The sequence below is a fragment of the Engystomops pustulosus genome, chromosome 3, assembly GCF_040894005.1.
Source record: "Engystomops pustulosus chromosome 3, aEngPut4.maternal, whole genome shotgun sequence".
In the NCBI taxonomy this organism is placed as follows: Eukaryota; Metazoa; Chordata; class Amphibia; order Anura; family Leptodactylidae; genus Engystomops; species Engystomops pustulosus.
In genome coordinates this window covers 105,732,056-105,752,188 of record NC_092413.1, presented here as the reverse complement: position 1 = coordinate 105,752,188, position 20,133 = coordinate 105,732,056, and the positions used below count along the sequence as shown (strand labels likewise).

The 20,133-nt window shown below is 41.5% G+C and overlaps 1 protein-coding gene across 2 annotated transcripts in view; it reads left to right on the top strand.

Moving 5' to 3' along the window:
• LOC140120531 (G-protein coupled receptor family C group 6 member A-like) overlaps positions 1-19,764 on the top strand; it is a 36,193-nt gene extending 16,429 nt beyond the window's left edge. Inside the window, exons 2-6 of one of the 2 annotated variants that reach the window (XM_072139538.1) lie at positions 5,870-6,167; positions 11,081-11,938; positions 14,465-14,677; positions 17,489-17,606; positions 18,426-19,764. In XM_072139538.1, coding sequence (XP_071995639.1) covers positions 5,870-6,167; positions 11,081-11,938; positions 14,465-14,677; positions 17,489-17,606; positions 18,426-19,468 — 2,530 coding nt within the window. In that variant the 3' untranslated portion in view covers positions 19,469-19,764. The remainder of the gene's footprint in view (positions 1-5,869; positions 6,168-11,080; positions 11,939-14,464; positions 14,678-17,488; positions 17,607-18,425) is intronic. The other variant, XM_072139539.1, reaches the window with a different exon arrangement.
• The last annotated feature ends 369 nt before the right edge of the window (positions 19,765-20,133 follow it).

Genomic DNA, 20,133 nt, shown 5'->3' with positions numbered 1-20,133 from the left:
ACTCACCAGGTCACAAGAGGTGTATTTTCTCTTCAGAGACTCTGCTCAGCTACAGTCATGGCTAAAAGTTTTGAGAATTTTTACAAAGTCTACTGCATCAGATTTTATAATGGCAATTTGCATATACTCCAGAATGTTATAAAGAGTGATCAGCTTAACAGCAATTAATTGCAAAGTCAATATTTGTCTAGAAAATGAACTTTTCCCCCCAAAACACATTTCAACTACATTGCAGGCCTGCCTTAAAGGAGCAGCTAACATCGTTTCAGTGATTGGTCCATTAACACAGGTGTGGATGTTGATGAGGACAGGGCTAGAGATCAATCTGTCATGATTAAGTAAGAATCATACCACTGGACACTTTAAAAGGAGGCTGGTGCTTGGAGTCATTGTTTCTCTTCTGTTAACCATAGTTATCTCTAAAGAAACACGTGCAGTCATTGCACTGCACAAAACTGGCCTAATAGGGAAGAGTATTGCAGCTAGAAAGATTGCACCTCAGTCAACAATCAATCGCATCATCAAGGAATTCAAGGAGAGAGGTTCCATTGTTGCCAAAAAGGGTCCAGGGCACCCAAGAAGGACCAGCAAGCACCAGGACCATCTCTTTAAAGTGTTTCAGCTTCAGGATCGGGCTACCAGCAGTGCAGAGCTTGCTCAGGAATGGCAGCAGGCAGGTGTGAGTGCATCTGTACGTTCTGTGAGGCGGAGACTCTTGGAGCAAGACCTGATGTCAAGGAGGGCAGCAAAGAAGCCACTTCTCTCCAGAAAAAACATTAGGGACAGACTGATGTTCTGCAAAAGGTACAAGGAGTGGACTGCTGAGGACTAAGTAATTTTCTCTAATGAATCCCCTTTCCGATTGTTTGGAACATCTGAAAAACAGCTGATGCCACCAGTCTTGTCTCATGCCAACTGTAAAGCATCCTGCAACCATTCATGTGTGGGGTTGCTTCTCAGCCAAGGGAATCGGCTCTCTCACAGACTTGCCTAAAAGGCAGTTCCTCTGACGTCCACCAGGTGTCGCTGTTGTGCTGAAGTCCGCCGTGGTCCGCCGGAGTTCACGATCCGTTGCTGGGTGCAGGTAAGCGCGTGTCCTTTTTTTTTTAAATACACCGGTTTTTCCGAATCTGTCGGGTTTTCGTTCGGCCACGCCCCCGATTTCCGTCACGTGCACGCCGGCGCCGATGCTCCACAATCCGATCACGTGCACCAAAAAACCCGGGGCAATTCCGGGAAAATCAGTGCAAAACGGAAACATTCGGGTAACCCGCCATAAAAACACGATTCGGGCCCTTAGTAAATGACCCCCATTGAGTTTTGTATTTAAAATTAACATGAGATTACAGCCATATTGACATATCATACAGTGTGTCATAGCTCTGTCTTGATACATACAGCCTTGATACAATTACATCATATCAATTAGACATTTTAGAATGCGTGTATAACTACAACTGCAACTACAACATTAACAACAGTAACTACTGTCTTCACAAGTTGGATGCATGGAAATAATACTTTACTTCTTTTAGTATATCTTTCCCCGCAGAGGGAATGGCTTGGGCTATTAATTGTATGTAATCCATTTTGGTATATTTCTATGTAGATATTTTCAGTCTTTTAAATCGGATAGACCTTTCTTGCACGGTGATAGGGTCGGATAGAGGGCTAACCACGTGTCCCACATTGACTGGAAATTGGCTAAGAATTGATTCCGTAAGTCCACCAGCCGTTCAAAAGTGCAGTGTTCTGCTAATTTATCTAGGAACATTGTGATTGTTGAGGCATTTGGGGATTTCCACCCCTTTGCTATGAGAAACTTTGCCATTAGAATAATGTGTCCCACCATACATCTTGCTTTCTTAAGTATCGTGAGTATGTCTACCCCTAAGATTGCTAATTGTGGATTCAATGGGATGTCATAGTTTGCTACTGCAGAACACATCCGGAATTCACTTCCCTCCAGAACACAGATAAGATAGGGCATCTAGAGAAGATGTGGAGTAGTGAGCCTCCTCCCCCACAGCCTCTCCAACAATGGTTGGAAGATCCTAGATAGATCTTATAGATTCTATTTGGAGTAAGGATTTAGGATTTTAAGATGAACCTCTAGCAAGTTGGCATTCATGTTGCTTTCTCAGCCCAGTAACATGCGGTGTTCCATTGTTTTTGCGTGATATCAGATTCTAGTTTGACCTGCCATATTAGATGTGAGGGTAATTTAGTGGCAGCCAACTCTCCTTGACAAATGTTATATAAGGTCCTAGTATTCTGTTCCTTCATTTCTGCCAATTGTGATATGAGGTCATGTAATGGGATTGGGATCTGAGTTTTGTGGATTTGTTCCCGTCCAGGACAATGAGCAATTTGTACAAATAAGTAGCCATCTCTAATCCTTCCGGTCCTGGGGCTTTATATTTCTTAAATTTTTTGATGACAGCAATAATTTCATCAGATGTAAAGGGTCTGTTTAGGCTTTCTAGTTGTGTGGCTGAGAGGGTGGGAAGGGTCAATTTGGACAGAAAATCGTTTATCCCCTGCTGTGAGGGTTGTGTAGCATTAGAGTCTTGTTCTAAGTTGTATAGAGATTCGTAAAAATCTCTAAAAAAAGTTTGCTATCTTAAGTGGGTGTGATTCCTTATTAGGGGGTTCGTGTTGCTATATAGGAATGGGATTTTGTTTCTAAACTTTCTCAGCTTGACCTTATCCAGCCATAAGTTTTGTCATATTCTGATAGAAGAGTTACTCTTAATGCCTGTCTAGTGTCTGTAGGTATCGTGTGAACAATGGTTGAGTCCGATTGTTGGGCTTCCCTTTCAAGTTGTTTTACTTTATTGAGTAAGTCTGAGACCATTTTTTCTCTCTTCCTATTATGTTGTATCTCTATTTGTATTAATGCCCCTCGCACAGCTACTTTATGTGATTGCCACAAATTAAATAAGTCCACCTCCAGTTCAATATTATGATGGAAGTAGTCTATGATTGCTCGTGATATTCTCCTTTTATATGAAGGGAGGGTGAATAGAAAAGGTTGGTTACGCCATCTGTTCTGGCTAGGTATGAGGTGGGAGAAAGGTAGAGTAGTAAGTGTAGGTGAGTGGTCTGACCACGTCGTTATTCCTATTTCTGATTTGCTGGTTTGTGTAAATGCTTCTCTATCTTCTAAGCAAAGATCTATCCTGGTGAATGACCTGTGTCTATGTGAATAAAATCTGAGTTTAAACAACGAAATGTGTCATAAAGGCACATAAAGGCACATAAAGGTTCTCTATGTAACCAGGACATTAGAGATGGAGGAGGCACCCTGCCCCTGGCCGTCGAGTCCATCTTGGGGTCAGGTATAATGTTAAAATAACCGATTATTCCCATTATTTTTTACCGTTTTAAGAACTTTGTTCAAGAATCTTACTTGTCCGGAATTAGGGTTACATAAGGGTTATTGTTTATAGAACATACAAGGGCAAGGAACCTCCCTGCTCCATCTTTCATTACATTTGTAACTATTAGCTCCTCATCCCTCTTGACTGCAATTAGAACACCTGCTTTTTTAGTTTGTGAGTTAGACATATACACATGAGGGTAATCCTTGTTCACAAATTGTGGAATTTTTCCTTCCATAAAATGCGTCTCTTGGAAACATATGATATTGGCCTTAAATTTCTTGGCGTTTTTCCATATAGAAGCCCCTTTAAAGGCCCTTTTACATTGAGACTCATTGGGGCAGATTTACTTACCCGATCCATTCGCGATCCAGCGGCGCGTTCTCTGCGGTGTATTCGGGTCCGGCCGGGATTCATCAAGGTAGTTCCTCCGACGTCCACCAGGTGGCGCTTCTGCGCTGAAGAGCATCGGAACGCACTCAAATACACCGGCATATCCTGGATGAAGGTAAGTGCAAGCTCCGCGACACTTCCGGTTTTTTAAATGCGGCGTTTTTTCCGAATCTGTCGGGTTTTCGTTCGGCCACGCCCCCCCCCCGATTTCCGTCGCGTGCATGCCTGCGCCTATGGCAATACAGGGGAAATCGGCGCAAATCGGAAATATTCGGGTAACACGTCGGGTAAATGCGAATCGGGCCCTTAGTAAATGACCCCCATTATGATCATCTCCATTACTATCTGATATAACAGGCGCTATAAGCCCTACCCTCCTTCTCTGTGGTTTTATAACGGTATTTGCTGACTCGAAGACCTGACTCTATTAACTTTAGAACAGAATACGTTAAACCTAAAAAACGAGTCAGTAAAGGCCGGGAAAGTTAGTTCCTGCTGCCTCCACCAATTTAACTGAACATAAACTTCAGAGATAGCCAGGAGAGCTATGAGTAACAGTGCAGGAATACATTTTACTTGCATCAAGTTTTGGGGGTAACAGTCCACCCGTAAGACCTTCATGGCCTAAAATGAAACAAGCAATTGTATACCAAGCATTTTATGTTACTTTCCAGTCCCTTGTAACCTCTGATGCCTTCTGTGATGGCTGGTTTGAATCTATGATGCTAATAGTCAGACCCCATGATTTTAGCAGATGAATTCCTTCTTCAGGTTTCGTCAACACATGTGTTGTTCCATCTCGTCTGATGATCAGTCTCGTTGGAAATCCCCACTTGTATAGCTTCTCATTCTTGTGCAGCATTGAGGTTATGGGCAGGAATTTCTTCCCTGCTTGCAGTGTAGCTAGCGATAAATCTGTGTATACTCTTACGTGCACATAAGGTTCTGGTAGCTTTTGCGCTTTTCTAGAGTGAAGCATGAGGGCATCTATGGTATGAAAATAATGCAGCCTCGCAATAGCATCTCTAGGCACGTTGTCTGGAATCAATTTCGGTTTGGGCATCCTATGTGCCCTGTCTATAAGGCACTCCGCTAGTGGAATCAAGGGTCGTGTGGCACGCAGGAGTGCTGTAAGATAATCCGGCATGCCTCTAAATTTTACATTGTTACGTCTCCCGTGATCTTCCATGTCTGCTATTTTGAGTTTCATGACTTCCACTGCTTCCTGTGCATAATGGGCTTCTATGACTTCTTTATGGGAGTTTGTGACCTCCCCCATTTTATCTTCCAAATGATCAACCCACGTCCCCAGCTCATCAACTAATGCTTTTGTCTGAGTCTTTGTGAATTGACCCTCTGAAAGCTAGCATCATATGTTTTATGAAAGTTTAAGACATTTTTCCCAACTTCCCAGTACATGGCATGAAAAATTAAATCCACTAGGATGTACAATTTTTGTACACAGAAAAAAAGTCCTTTTAAAGCTCTATAGAACAAAATTTAAAAAAAAATTAAGAAGGGGAGTAAAAACTTGAAACACAATTACAGGAAAGGGTCAATCCGTCACTGTATTTAGTGTAACAAAGTATACCATTAGAAAGCTGTACATTATGTTGTACATTGTAGACTAAGAGATCAGCATAGCTTAAGTGGGTTAAGACCGTTTAAATGGAAACTAAAGTAAGATAATATTAAAGTTACCTTCCACCAAAAAAGTTACTGGAGGGCATTTATTAATTTGGGCTTAGAAGTTTGGCAAGTTTGCTATATTTTTCAGTTTGCTTTAAGTTTGTGGTGCAAGGGATATGGCACACAAACCATAAGGGTAAGAACTGTCTCCCCATTCTTGATGGTGAAACAGAATCCCCTAGAACAGCTTTTAGCTGCTATAATTGTGCGCCAAAAACCAGTAGAAAACCAGTAGAAAAAATAGAAGTGCTGGAAAAGTGTTGGATTCACAAACGACACCACAAATAAATGCCCCCCTCTGTGTTTTTTTTTTTATTACTACCAAACACAAAAATTGCAAAAGTTGATAAATGCCATGCATTCTATACCTTTTTTTCTTACTGTTCATTCTTTATATCTTCCAGTTTATATGTACGAAGTATGATTGACTCTCTGTCTATGGTCTATGCCATTGAAACCATAAATAATACAACTCTTCTGCAAGGGATTAAACTGGGCTATCAGATTCATGACTCATGCTCTTATACATTAAAGGCTATGAAATCAACATTCAAGTTTATTCCAGATTCTGCAATATTACAAAATTCTACAGACTGCAGCTATGTGAAAAACAAAGGACCCATCAAAGCTGTTGTGGGAGAAGTATATTCAGAAATTTCCATAGCTGTTTCCCGGTTACTTGGGCTTTACCTTATACCACAGGTATGTATTAATCTGGACTTGCTTTAATATCCCAAATTATTTATATTGAATTAATAATTGTAATTAAAATTACACTCCGTTACACTGAGCAGTATGTTTACCTTAATGAATTAACCCTTCAGTGTATCCTCATAAATGGCTTGCACTTCATTTTCACTTCCATGCCTGAGAGAAAGCTGTATTCCAAGCCCTCTGCGATTATCCTGATTGTGACCTCGATTTCGTTCCTGACTCCGATCCCATGCTGCCTGTCCTGGCCTTTTGCTATGTCCCCGACTCCGATCGTGTGCTGCCTGTCTTCACCTCCTGCCTGTCCCTGACCATGAGTTTGCTTCACAATTCTGCACTACGCCTTGGCTGCCACCGCGGGCAAAGTCACGTCTGTGGAATGACCTGGTGGTATCACGCCACAAGTCCAACCTGCTTTGGGGCAGGCTCTGGGGAAAACCGGGTACCACTTAGACTCCGGTCCCAGGTGTCGGCTTATGTCAATGTCCGCGATGGTACAGAGGATCCATTACCTCTGACAGTAAGATCCGGCCATGGATGCCGTCGAAGTCCCGCTACCTGTTCAGGTCGTTCTTACCACCATAGTGGTCCAGTGGTCCCGGCAGATTGTCACGCAAGGTAAGCAACTCGGACAAGCCGCCGCCATGGTGCAGCAAGTAATGGCTACTCAGCACCATCGTCAAGTTCCTGCGGTTTCTTCTGCTACTCCGCTTTGTTTGCCTTCCGCGGAACCCAAGCTACGACTCTCCATGCCATCTAAAAATGATGGGGATCCCAATTTGTGCAGGGGCCTTATCATTCAGTGCTCCCTGCACATTAACTCATGCCTACGCAGTGACTAATGTCACCACCTTCTTCGCTGAGTTACGGTCTGTTTTTGAGGAACCAGCCGTGGCATCTTCTGCTGAGACCGCCCTGCTGAATCTGCGTCAAGGCGACTCATCTGTCGCTGACTATGCGGTTCAGTTCCATACTCTGGCTTCTGAGCTAGCCTGGAATGAGGCCGCCCTTTAAAAAGGGGCTTTCAGGTCAAATTAAAGACGCACTGTCGGCACGTGACTTGCCGTCTACTCTGAGTGATCTCATCTCTCTGGCCACTCAGATCGACATCCGATTTACTGAACATTTGGAGGAGCAGCATCTTGAAAAAGTGCAACCCAAGATCCGCCGTCTGCCCCGCCTGGCTCCTGTATTCCAAAGTCCATCTCTGCCGCCCTCTGTGTCTGCTGCTGAGGAACCCATGCAAGCTCGCTTGACTCCACAAGAGCTCTCTTGATGAAGACAGGAGAATTTTTGACTCTACTGTGCCAGCCCGGAACACTTTCTTGCATCTTGTCCAGTCTGTCCTCAAGTGTCCAGGAAACGCATGCACCTAGTGCTTTTGGAAGGAACGTTCCTAGGTGAGAGCAACCACAACTGAACTTGCTTGTTTTACTCAGCTCCAGAACAGGTACTCACTTCCAAGCCACAGCCTTCTTGGATTCTGCGGGAAATATCGTGGATGCTGCCTTGGTCTCCCAGCATCACCTTCCTGTGGTCCACCTAGAGAAGGCGCTGGCTATCTCCTCTGTCAGTGGACAGGTCCTTAGCAATCCAGTATATTACCGCACCGAGCTTCTGTCCCTGCAAGTCGGGGCTATGCACTAGGAGAGACTGTTGTTTTATGTGCTTCCCCGATCTATGTCTGCCATTCTGTTGGGTCTCCCATGGTTACAGCAACACGCTCCAGTGCTTGACTGGTCAACTGAAAAGGTTCTTCGCTGGGGTCCAGAGTGCCAGTCTTGCTGTCTTTTTGTTCTTTGCCCGGTGTCCACCATGTATCCTCCAAGCCTCTGGTGGGTCTTCCCTCTGCTTATACAGACTTTTCCAATGTCTATTTGGAGAAGCAAGCAGAGACTCTGCCACCACACCATCCTTATGGCTGCCCTATAGAGTTGCTGCCGGGCACATCTCTGCCACGAGGTCGGGTATACCCATTGTCCATACCCGAGACCATGGCTATGTCAGCCTATATTAAAGAGAATCTGCAGAAAGGGTTTATCCGCAAGTCTTCATTTCCTGCCGGTTCTGGATTCTTTTTTGTGGGCAAGAAAGATGGTTCTCTCCTCCCCTGCATAGACTATTGTGGGCTTAATAAAGTTACTGTGAAGAACCGCTACCCACTACCCTTGATCACTGAACTTTTTGACCGCCTCCGTGGAGCTAGGATCTGCACTAAGTTGTACCTTCATGGGGCATATAATCTCATCCGCATCCATGTAGGGGATGAATGGAAAACTGCTTTCAACACTCGAGAAGGGTTGTTTGGGTATCTGGTCATGCCCTTTGGACTCTGCAATGCGCCTGCTGTCTCTCAAGAATTTGTCAACAACATTTTCAGAGACTTGTTATAGACCTGTGTCGTGGTCTATTTGGACAATATCCTGGTGTTCTCTACTGACCTGGAGTCTCATCAGGCCAACATGCAACAAGTTCCCAGGCGCCTAAGGGCCAATCGCCTATATAAAAACTCGAGAAGGGCCAGTTCCACCAGAAGAGTCTTCCGTTCCTCGGTTATATAATTTCTGACAAGGGTGTACAGATGGATCCCTCCAAGTTGTCTGTGCTTCTCCACTAGCCTCGCCCAGTTGGACTACGAGCTATACAGAGATTCCTAGGCTTCGCTAACTACTACCGACAGTTCATACCACATTTCTCCTCCCTCATGGCGCCTATTGTGGCATTAACAAAGAAAAATGCTGACCCTAAGCTCTGGCCTCCGGGTGCTGAAAAAGCATTTTCTAAATTGAAGTCTGCCTTTGCCTCTGCTCCTGTTCTCACGTGGCCTGATACGGAGAAACGGTTCCAGCTTGAGGTTGACGCTGTGGTCTCTTCTTAAAGACTTTTTCTACTCCATATGTGATTGAGAGCTTCTGACCATAAAACGCCTTAACAAAATTCAAAAAGGTGTGACAATCATAAGTCAATAGATAGATCTAGCAAGATTCAATTGATAGACACATTTACATAGCGCAAAGAACGCTATAGCTGCCCTCTTGGGTATGCATGCATATTACAAGTTAAGGACTAAAGAGGATACAACAAGCTGAAGAATAATAATAAAACGTAATTTTATTGAATACAAAAATAGATAAAATTGTAATATAAAATAATATCTCAGGAGAGACATAAAAGATGAAGCACGCCAAGTGTACAGTCCATGAGAAATATTAATTCATAAATATATTTAGATGGTATTGACAATAAAATACTGCAATATATCACATATACCACTAATCACATAATGCCTGTATTAGCCTGTGGTTATACCATGTCATATAACATCATACCATGATGGGAATTGCAGGATTGGATATAGTATGCAGTGTATCAAGTGGACATACTACCTGGCGTGCCTATAGCCCCCAACGCGCATTTCAACCCGCCTGGTCTTTCTCAAGGGGGGTTGAAACGCGTTTGCCTCACGATTCTTTGCCATCGCGGGCAAAGTCGTGCCTGTGGAATGACCTGGTGGTACCACGCCACAACAAGTCCAACCTGCTTTGTGGCAGGCTATGGTGAAAACCAGGTACCACTTAGAATGCGGTCCCAGGTGTCGGCTTATGTCATTTTCCGCGGTGGTACAGAGGATCCGCTACCTCTGATTGTGACAGCTGCTTTGTATTATACAGCAACTTTTATTCCCCTTGTCCACACATATCATCAAGTCGTGGAGGTTAGGATCTCAAATATGAAGTCAAGCTCTTTCTGCCTCCAAATGGCCACTGTGCAGTGAAACCCGCCCCTCTTTCCCCGAACGTCACCCATTGCTCGGTTTCAACATGTGCAGGGCCTGTTATTTTGGCCCTTGCAATCATCTCTCATTGCAGCCGGCTTCATGAATGCCACTGTATCACATGCACAGTCCCTCTATGAAGACAACCAAGTAAAGGTGATTGCAAGCACCAATATAACTACAACACAGCACATTCGCTACAGTTGAGAACAACTGGAGGGTGACATGATCGGAAAGATGGGCTGGTTTCATTGCACATTGGTAGTTTAGAGGTGGAGTTCCACATGGCTGCTTTCTTCCACAAACAGCACCACACCGACTCGTTTGTGTTGTAGAAAATATGGAAACAGACATGTTTTTAAATCCCTTGAAATCCATCAACAAGTTAAAAAGAAATCACCTGTCAAACATACAATAGTAGCACTCTGTGAATCCTTCCAACATAGTCCCTTTTAAATACACCCCTCCTGTCCCCCCAAACTCTTAACAAGTAGTCCCATGTAAATGCATATCTCCTGCCCCTCAGCCTCCTAACATGCACCCCATGTAAATACATCTTTTCCCATCAGCTCCAATAAATTACATCACTATTGTCCATACCCCATTACTTTTCTCCTGTATGAAATGACCCCTCAGCACATATATCTGAGGCTTTTCTGGTCCATCCCTAATTCTGATAGGACCTGCCTACTCCGTGACATAAACCCATTGCAACCAACCAACTACAGCCAAATATGGTGATGATAACATGACCTACCAAGGCAGTTGCAGGACATGTGATGTAGACATGTGACCAGTGGCCATCTTCTGTATGGGCCTCCTACACTGGGACAAATCAATGAACTGATTAAAGGGCCAGTAACATTTTAATTCTTCATGGTAGTGTTTGCTCACAACATTTTTCTGCTAAGGGGAGCAAAATTTTATATAATAACTAATTATTTGTGGCCTACTCATCAATACCCTTACTATCCAGACTAGGTGGATAGAGCAAATAACCACTATGACTGATGACAATTGTAAATGTACATCTTTTCATATACCATCCCATCTCCCATCTAGGATGTTATTTTAACAGTATGTTTTATGATACAAAAATAATTTTCTACTCTTTTTTTTATTTATGCAGATAAGTCCTGCATCATCTGCTGCGACCTTAAGTGACAAAATAAAATTCCCTTCATTTTTGCGAACCATACCAAGTGATACACATCAAACAAGAGCAATTGTGGAACTAATCAAAGAATTTCAATGGAACTGGGTTGGAATCATTTCAAGTGATGACGAGTATGGACGATCAGCTCAAGATCATTTGAATAGTCTTATTCAAGAATCAGGAATATGCACTGCCTTCGCCAGAACAGTGCCATCCTATGTAGATGACCCACTTCTACCATCCTCTTTAGAAAAGGCATTAACTGACATAAGCAATAGCTCAACAAATGTTGTGATTGTCATTGCTAAAGATACTATAGTCTCCAAGCTTATTAAACATTGCATTCAAAAGAATATTTCTAAAATATGGATTGCAAGTGATAGCTGGTCAAATTCAAGGGAAATGTTGAGTATTGAAAACATTGGAATGGCTGGCACTTTTCTTGGAATAAATTTCAAAATGGGTAATGTTACTGGGTTTAAAGATTATCTTAGCAACTTGCAATCACTAGGGTATGGCACCATTAATGATTTTCTTGAAGAATATAAAGAATTAAGATTTGGGTGTACTGAAGAATACAGGAAATATCTGCAGTGTGTTCAATCCTCTTCTAGAAACTGCTTTTATAATGGTTCGCTAGAACTTAAGTCACCATTTGCATGCCAAAAGGATAATCTCTCGTTTGTAAATGATGACTACTTGGTAAAAAATATTGAATGGAGTAAAACGTACAGTACACATCTGGCTGTTTATGCTATAGCTAATGCTTTACATAAGGTTTTGTGCACAAATGGAGTATGTGAAAAAAAGTTTGATTTCTCACCAAAACAGGTAAGGTTAATACTAATAAATCAAACATAAATGTTTTTTTAAATTATTTTATAAGTAAAGAAACAAACAAATTTTCTCAAGCTATGATATTGAATGAATAGTTTTTTTGTGAAAAAGAAAGAAACCCATAATTATCTTTTACAATGCATTGATGATTTACAAAAGTACATTAAAGTTCACAAAGTATCCAAATTATAATTTGGATTTAAAGATACACAATAAAACAGACATGTTGCATAAGTTACTCAGTGAGCCACAACTCTACTGACAAAGCTGGGTGCAAAACGCCTGTTGTGTTATACATGTATATATTGTAGGTTTAAAGCGAGACTGTCACCAGGAATGCCATGTTCAGCTGGTGACAGGTTCCAATAGCCTTTGCTGAATTTAAAAATACATTCACCAACATTATGAATCATTTCAGTGCTTTGTAAAATTTTATTCCACATTACCTGGTTCCCCACAGCAGTGTGTGGTAAACCCTGGGGGGGAGGGGGGTTGGACAGTGCCTGTGACTCAGTCTCCTCATGCATTCCTCCTCTGCCCCATTCCACCTCCCTCTCTCCCCTGCCTGTTTAATGCACATGACAGCGAGTGGGGAGGGAGCTGGATGAGTGTGGAGGAAAGGAGACACAGGTACAGGTAACTGCCCACCAAAAAAGCACTCAGGAAGCCAGGTAATGAGAAATACAGTTTTATAAAGTACTGAAATAATTCAGAACGCTGACAAAGACATTTTTAAAATCAGCAAAGCATAGACTATTGGAGCCAGTCACCAGCTAGAAATTACATTCCTGATGACAGGTTTGCTTTAAATAAATAACTTTTTATTCATCTGCTATCCTTCTTTGTAACCTGCCAAGGGTAATCAGGAAGGTTTCAGACTTCAAAACTCAGCTTAATAAATAAGCCCCATTATCACAGATGAACACTTACTACAGGCTTGATATGATTTCAGTTCAATAAGTATCTAGGTTCTTCTGTAAAATATTTATTAGTCATATGATTGCTTTTGTATTTTTCCTTAAAGGTGTTGTTTACATAATCCAGAGGATTATGTCCATCAAGGCAGGGAAGGGATTAGATGAGGAAGGGATTTAGCGAAAAACAATTGTATATTTACACATTGTTATTTATGTGTAAGGCATCTAGACCCTTCTTGAAACTCTCTGCTATCCCTGCTGTGACCAGCGCCTGGGACAGGCTATTCCATGGATTGACAGTTCTCATAGTAAAAAAGCCCTGTCATGTCTGGTGATTAAACCTTGCTTTCTCCAGACGGAGTGCCTCTCGTCTTTTGATTTGCTTTAATCTGAAACAATTTTCCACCACATTTTTGTATGGGCCATTCATATATTTATATAAATTAATCATGTCCCCTCATAGTCGTCTCTTTTCCAGACTAAATAAATCTAGTTGTTTTAATCTTTCCTCATAACTGAGACCCTCCATACCCCTTATCATTTTTATGATAGGGCATCCTTTTATGGACCGGTGCCTAGAACTGGACGGCATATTCCAGGTGAGGCTGAACCAATGCCTTGTACAGTGGTAATAGTACATCCCTATCACGAGAGTCCATACCACTTTTGATACATAACAAGATCTTGCTGGCTTTAGAGGCAGCTGATTGGCATTACATGTTGTTATTTAATTTATAATCTGCTAGTTCATCCAGGTCCTTCTCAACAAGGGACTCTCCCAGATTTACTCCCCCAAGGACATATTTTGCATTTGGATTATTAGCGCTCAGGTCCATAACCTTACATTTATCCACATTGAACCTCATTTGCCAAGTGGATGGCCAAACATTCAGTTTGTCCAAGTCACCCTGCAGCCTATGAACATCCTCCATAGACTGTATTACTCTACACAGCTTGGTGTCATCTGCATAAATAGACACAGTGCTATTAATTCCTACCTCTATATCATTTATAAATATTTTACATAATAGTGGTCCAAGCACAGAACCCTGGGGTAGACCAGTTATAACTGGTGACCATTCTGCGTAGGAATCATTTACCATAATTCTCTGGATATGATCCTTCAGCCTGTTTTCAATCCAATTGCAAATGATTCCTGCCAAACCACTGCACCTTATTTTACCCATCCGGGGTCTATGAGGGACAGTGTCAAATCCTTTGGCAAAATCCAAGAACACAGTATCCACATTAGCTCCTCCATCCAGGCATCTGCTCACCTCTTCATAGAAGCAGATCAAGTTAGTCTGACAACTTCTATCATTAGTAAACCCATGGTTTACTATGTAAGCCAGTATGGAATTCTCATAGATGTCAATGGAGCACAAGACAGAATGAGGGGCTAGACAGCTATGATGCTTGAAATCCCGGCCCTGTGCAGCTTTCAGTTTATGTTATGCAGCAAGAATAAGGTTCTGTTTCAGGGACCAATGTGCTTTTGAGAAACCAGCCTAACCTGTACATCTAGAAACTCAGAAAGGAGATTATTATGTTTAATCTATGACATTTAAGTATCAATAACAAAATATACCATTATCTCATGCAGCTGCTTGGAGAACTGAAGAATGGGACATTTTCCTATAATGGTGAAACTTTTCACTTTAACTCATCTGGAGATCTAGTAATAGGATATGATGTGATTACTTGGCAAATAACAAACACTACACGCGCAATTACGATTATTGGTAATTATGAGACATTACAAAGTAAGATCCACATAAACAGAAGTTTAATCAAGTGGAATACAGTAAGCAATCAGGTAATAAAATGTAACAGTCAGTAATACAATGAATACGTTAATTATATGTTAAGATATCAGTTTACAGTATCAGTCTACAGTATGTACTATAATGAGCCCTTATTAACTGCCTGATTAGAACGTTTAAAAGAAAAAACTTTATTTGTTACAAGTATATTAAAAACTTAGACTAATAAATAGCCGTATTTGTGACTGGACTCAGGCTCACCAAGGTGATTGTCCTTTACCCTCTATTTGTAATAGGCGCAGGTAGGCACCAAGGGTTTCGGGGTAACGCCATGGAATAAAATATCCCAGCACTGGTTTTGTCTGAATGGCGTCCAAAACCTAAACTGTCTGCTATAGGTTAAACAGACGAGTGTAATGCCTATCTAAATATTACCCTGCCTGACGCGTTTCTGCATCGGCCCTTATGACTGATGCGTCATCAGAGGCATCCCAAAAACTTAGGCACATTCACACATTTTTTCAGCAGCACAGATGCTGTGACCACCGCTAGTTCTGCTTTGACTAGTCACAGGCGTCCGTCTGCCTCTCCGGCACTGTAGCGGCCGTACGGGCTGCGCGCTGCAGCCAGCTATTTATTTATAATGCGCCATAAGACACCAACCGCGACGTCCATAACGACATGTGACGTACAAGGGGCTCGCTCCGTTAGACCAATGGTACCGCTCAACTGGTGAGCGAATCAAATGCGGGAAACGCATCCCACAAACAGCGGGGGATCGTTTATGTGGTTACATCTGGATGATAGAACCATACAAATAGCTTCAAGAGTAAGCAACAGGAGGGATTCCAAGGGGAAGAGTCAAACAAAAGTAGTATTTGTATTGATGATTAGTGAGCACGTAGGTGCATAATTTAACCCATCACTTGATGATATATAATATATGACTGTACATAGGTCCAATAGTTGTTCCACATGAGGGTATAGATATTATCCCCAGTACTGGGAAATATACAAGAATAGTGCGTTTTGCCCCTGAGAATTCCCCCATACATAGGAGGGACATGGCAGATGATTACAAATACAACATGTCCGGGGGTCATGCATTACAAAAAACAGGCAAAAGTTTATGGAGTCATTCACACCCCGCAGTTTCTCCATAGCCAATACACAGATCCACCGGGACTCCCTTTGAGTAACCAGGCGATCAAAGTCTCCGCCTCTTATCTGTGGGGTCTCCGCTTCAATGCCTTGAAATTTAATGCACATAGGATCTCCACCATGTTCCTCCCAGACAGTCGGGATATGACCGTGTCATCCTCTTTTTCAATATTTCTCACATGTTCCCTAATGCGCACACAGAACTACCTAATGGATTTTCCCACATATTGGGATCCACACGTACAAGTGAGCAAATAGATAATTCCTCTACTCTTGAATGAATTGTCGATTTCTGCAAGTACGTCCCGTAACATTACTTGTATATGTCTTACTTGGAAGAATCGATTGACACGCTTTACAGGAGCCACACCTAAAAGTACCACATGGTGGTTTGGGGTGCCATGTTTCTGAGACATTGGGTTCCAAATGACTGTGAACCAGTCTATCTCTTAAATTTCTCCCTCTGCGGTACATCATTTTTAGAGTCTCACTACCATCCGGATCCATCTGTAGTAATTTCCAAAAAGGGCTGACTTGCTCATGTTGTGCATCATAGGTTGCAATGATGCAGTCTGAGGATTCATCCCTAGTTTGAGGGGTCAGGAGGGTATCTCTTCTCTGAGAGAGGACATTTTGATGGGCATCTCTAAGAATAGGGGTCAGATATCCCCTATCCTGAAACCTGTCCTTTAAGTCAGCAGCAGCTGCAAGGTATTCCGGTATGTCCGAGCAATTTCTCCTTGCCCGGAGATACTGCCCTTTGGGGATGCCCCGTTTGAGTGGTGTCGGATGCCAGCTATTCCATGCCAACAGGCTATTTGTAGCTGTTGATTTTCTGAAAATCCGAGTTTTAAGCCTCCCTGACTCTGATTTTTCTATGGTGAGGTCCAAAAATGAGAAAAACTGCATAAAGGTCCATTAGTTCCAGTGAAGGGAAATCCTAATGCTTTAGTGTATCAAATTGTCTTGGACAATTGCATTAATCCAACTTTGTGGGTACAGTTTTTGGAAAAACCTTTTACTGTTCCATCAGGACTGGAACACAAAGCAAATTCAATAAACATGGTTAGTTTAATTTTGCATGGATAATTTAAATGGACTGCACAGCAACATGATTTGAACCCCATTTAGCACTTTTTGAATGACAAGGATTGTAAGCAAAGTCCTCTTGTCCACAATCAGTATCTAATGTTTCCAATGCTCTTCTGGATAAATGGGAAACAATTCCTACAGGCACACTCTAAAATGTTATAGAACGTCTTCCCAAAAGAGAGGGAACTGTTTTGGCTGTGGAGAGGGGACCAACATGATATTAAAACCTATGGATTTAGAATGAGAACATAACAATATTCATCCATTAGTCGGGCCAGAAATGGGTTGTATGAATGATACAGTGGCTGTATTATATCTCCTATAAAAATAAATTGGAGTTAAAGGAACAGGGCAGCACATGAGCTACAGATGAAGTGCTCCACAACATGACCTAAGATGCGATAAAAAGATAGTAACTTACAATAGGTCTTGCTGTTTCCATAGCCCCCAAGCACAGCAGTATATTAAAAATCCATCCTAAGACTAAGGACACTCCCGTTTAAAAGGTTTCGGTGGTCTTTGATCTAACATATGCAAAGCTAGTATGTACAGTATGTGTTTTTTTAAAAGTTGTATTTTTATTAACCTACTTATTTTTTATTACTTTTAAGGTTCCTTTTTCAAATTGTTCCTCATCTTGTAATCCTGGGTTTTATAGAAAATATTCTGTGATAAGCTGCTGCTATGAATGTGTTCCTTGTGCTAAGGATTATTACTCACCTATAGCTGGTAAGTTTTTATTAATAGTCCTGAATTACTACTTTTTAAAAGTGACATTTATAAACCTGTGGACTATTGGAATGGATTTTTGAGCATATGGTGGGACTTTATTGTAGTTTATATCAATTTGAATATTTTTTTTTTGTGGGGCAATAGGAGTATTTTCCAATCTCTTTTAAATTATTTTACACTTTATGTGGGCACAGTCATGTAAAACATTGCTTGCCAAACCTACAACTGAAGTGAATGACCTCAGCCAGAAGACATTTTTTTAATGTATTTTATTGGAGTTTAATTAAAGGAGTCTGAACTAAGGTACCTGAAGTAGCGAGCAGCAGCAAACTTGCAGGGCATATTTGTAGCATGAGGCTTGATTCACATATGTAGTTTTTTTCTGGCATTCTTTTTAATGTAGTTTTTAAAGTCAAATTCTGAAGCAGATGAGAAAGAAACAGTTTCTACACACAGATTTTAGCGCAGAATATCTGTAGCATGGTACAGTGCCAGTGTAGTTGCCAATTTTTTCTTTTGGCATTATAGAAAAAATAGTTTGGGGAAGTGAATAAAGATGATGTGAATATAAACTCAACTTACCTGCAGCAATATATTGCTATAATGGGGAGCCCCATCCCTGCCAATGTGGTCTGTGTGTGAAACAGAACAAGTGATTCATGGACCCACCACAGCCATGTGAATTGGCCCTAAAGCAGTATCTTGTTGTTTCATAAATATGATTGGCAAATGACTGGAATGCTTTCTTATTACACGTGTTGTGAATGTGAATTTAATTACCAGATTGTTTCACACCTAATGTTTTAAACTTTACAGATTCCGCTGTATGTCTTGAGTGTCCCTCCTGGCAATGGTCAATGAGCAAAAGTGATCGATGCACAAACAGGACAATTGAATATTTTCAATGGAATGATCCATATGCCATTTCATTGCTGGTTTTCTCAGCAATTGCTTTTGTGCTTGTGTTACTAACAGGAGCTTTGTTTGTTAAGCACTTTGATTCTCCAGCAGTAAAAGCAGCTGGGGGCCACTACACATTTGTAATGATGATATCCCTACTCATAAGCCTTACAGGCATTGGGTTTTTTATTGGGGAGCCCAACAATGTTATCTGTAAAGTTCGACAACCTCTTTATGGTATCAGCTTCACAATCTCTGTATCTTGCATTTTAGTAAAAGCCATCCGGATCCTGCTAGCATTTGAGTCTGCTAAAAAAGGCAAAGTAATATTACAACTAAAGTCCCTACCAGTAATTGTTATTTTTGTAGGAAGTGGGGTCCAGGTGATTATCTGTATCTTATGGCTTTTGTTGAATGGACCTTATAGGAAGGATGATACATTGAATGACCGCATAATATTAAAGTGCGATGAAGGTTCATATGCAGCATTTGGTATCATGCTTGGCTACATTGGGTTTCTCGCATTAATCTGTTTCCTGCTGGCTTACAAAGGTAGAAAACTACCAGAAAAATACAATGAGGCACGATGTATTACATTCAGCATGCTGGTCTATATGTTTGTGTGGATTCTCTTCATCCCAATCTACAAAAACACCACAACTGACAGGTACCTTTCAGCAGTTCAGGCTGTTGCTATACTTGCCTCAATATATGCAGTTATATCTTGTCATCTTTTACCTGGTTGCTATATCTTAGTCTTTAAAAGAGAAAGTTGTACTCGAGAAAAATACCTAGAAAGTACGTTTTCATTTTTTAGAGCAAGAATAAGGTTAAAGTCACTTTGTAAGGATAAGATAAAACTGGAGGTTCCTGCTGCTACTCTAAAGCCAAGCACTGTAGGTACTCAGCTACCTGTGAGTTGTACACCTGGAGTAATAAAAAGATCCAATAGCTTTTAAATGCAATTAGGAGCAGAAGCTTTTTATATTCGTTTTAATAATTCCTGTTGTAATACTGATTGTTTCTGTCTATACTGAGTATACTGTTAAACTGTAGGAGAAGTCAGTAATTTGTTAGTATAGTGCGTTTTTTATTATGACTGCTTTATTCTGGGCAATTATGGTATGTAACATGCTTTTCATTCTGTTTTGAGATCACCTTTGCTGGGGTCAAAGCACATTTATCATCCTCTCTCCACCAGAAAAGTGATAATCCCATCAATGCCATTTTTCATGCGTCTCAACTATGCACGCTACATTGGACATGTTGGGGTGAGGAGCAGGGTTGGGCGGGCAGGAGATGGGTGGGGAGTGTAAACGCCCCGGCCTGGTGTATGTACTACTGTATAGTTTCAGCAAAAAGGAAATAAGTCAGCTCACCTGGATGAATCAGGACAAATGCAGACGTGGCATCCCGTGAGCATGGACACTTTGGCTCCGAGTACAGGAAGATTGAAGAGAAAAAATTCCAGCTACAAACGGTGTCCACGTGCGGTTAAAACACTGTTGTCTTTATTCAAAAAGTGTAAAAGCAAAAAATATAATTAAGGCAAACAGCCTATAGGCATGGTAAACACTGGCATCGGGTAGTGAGGGGACGGGTAGCAGCCTACGCGTTTCAGAGA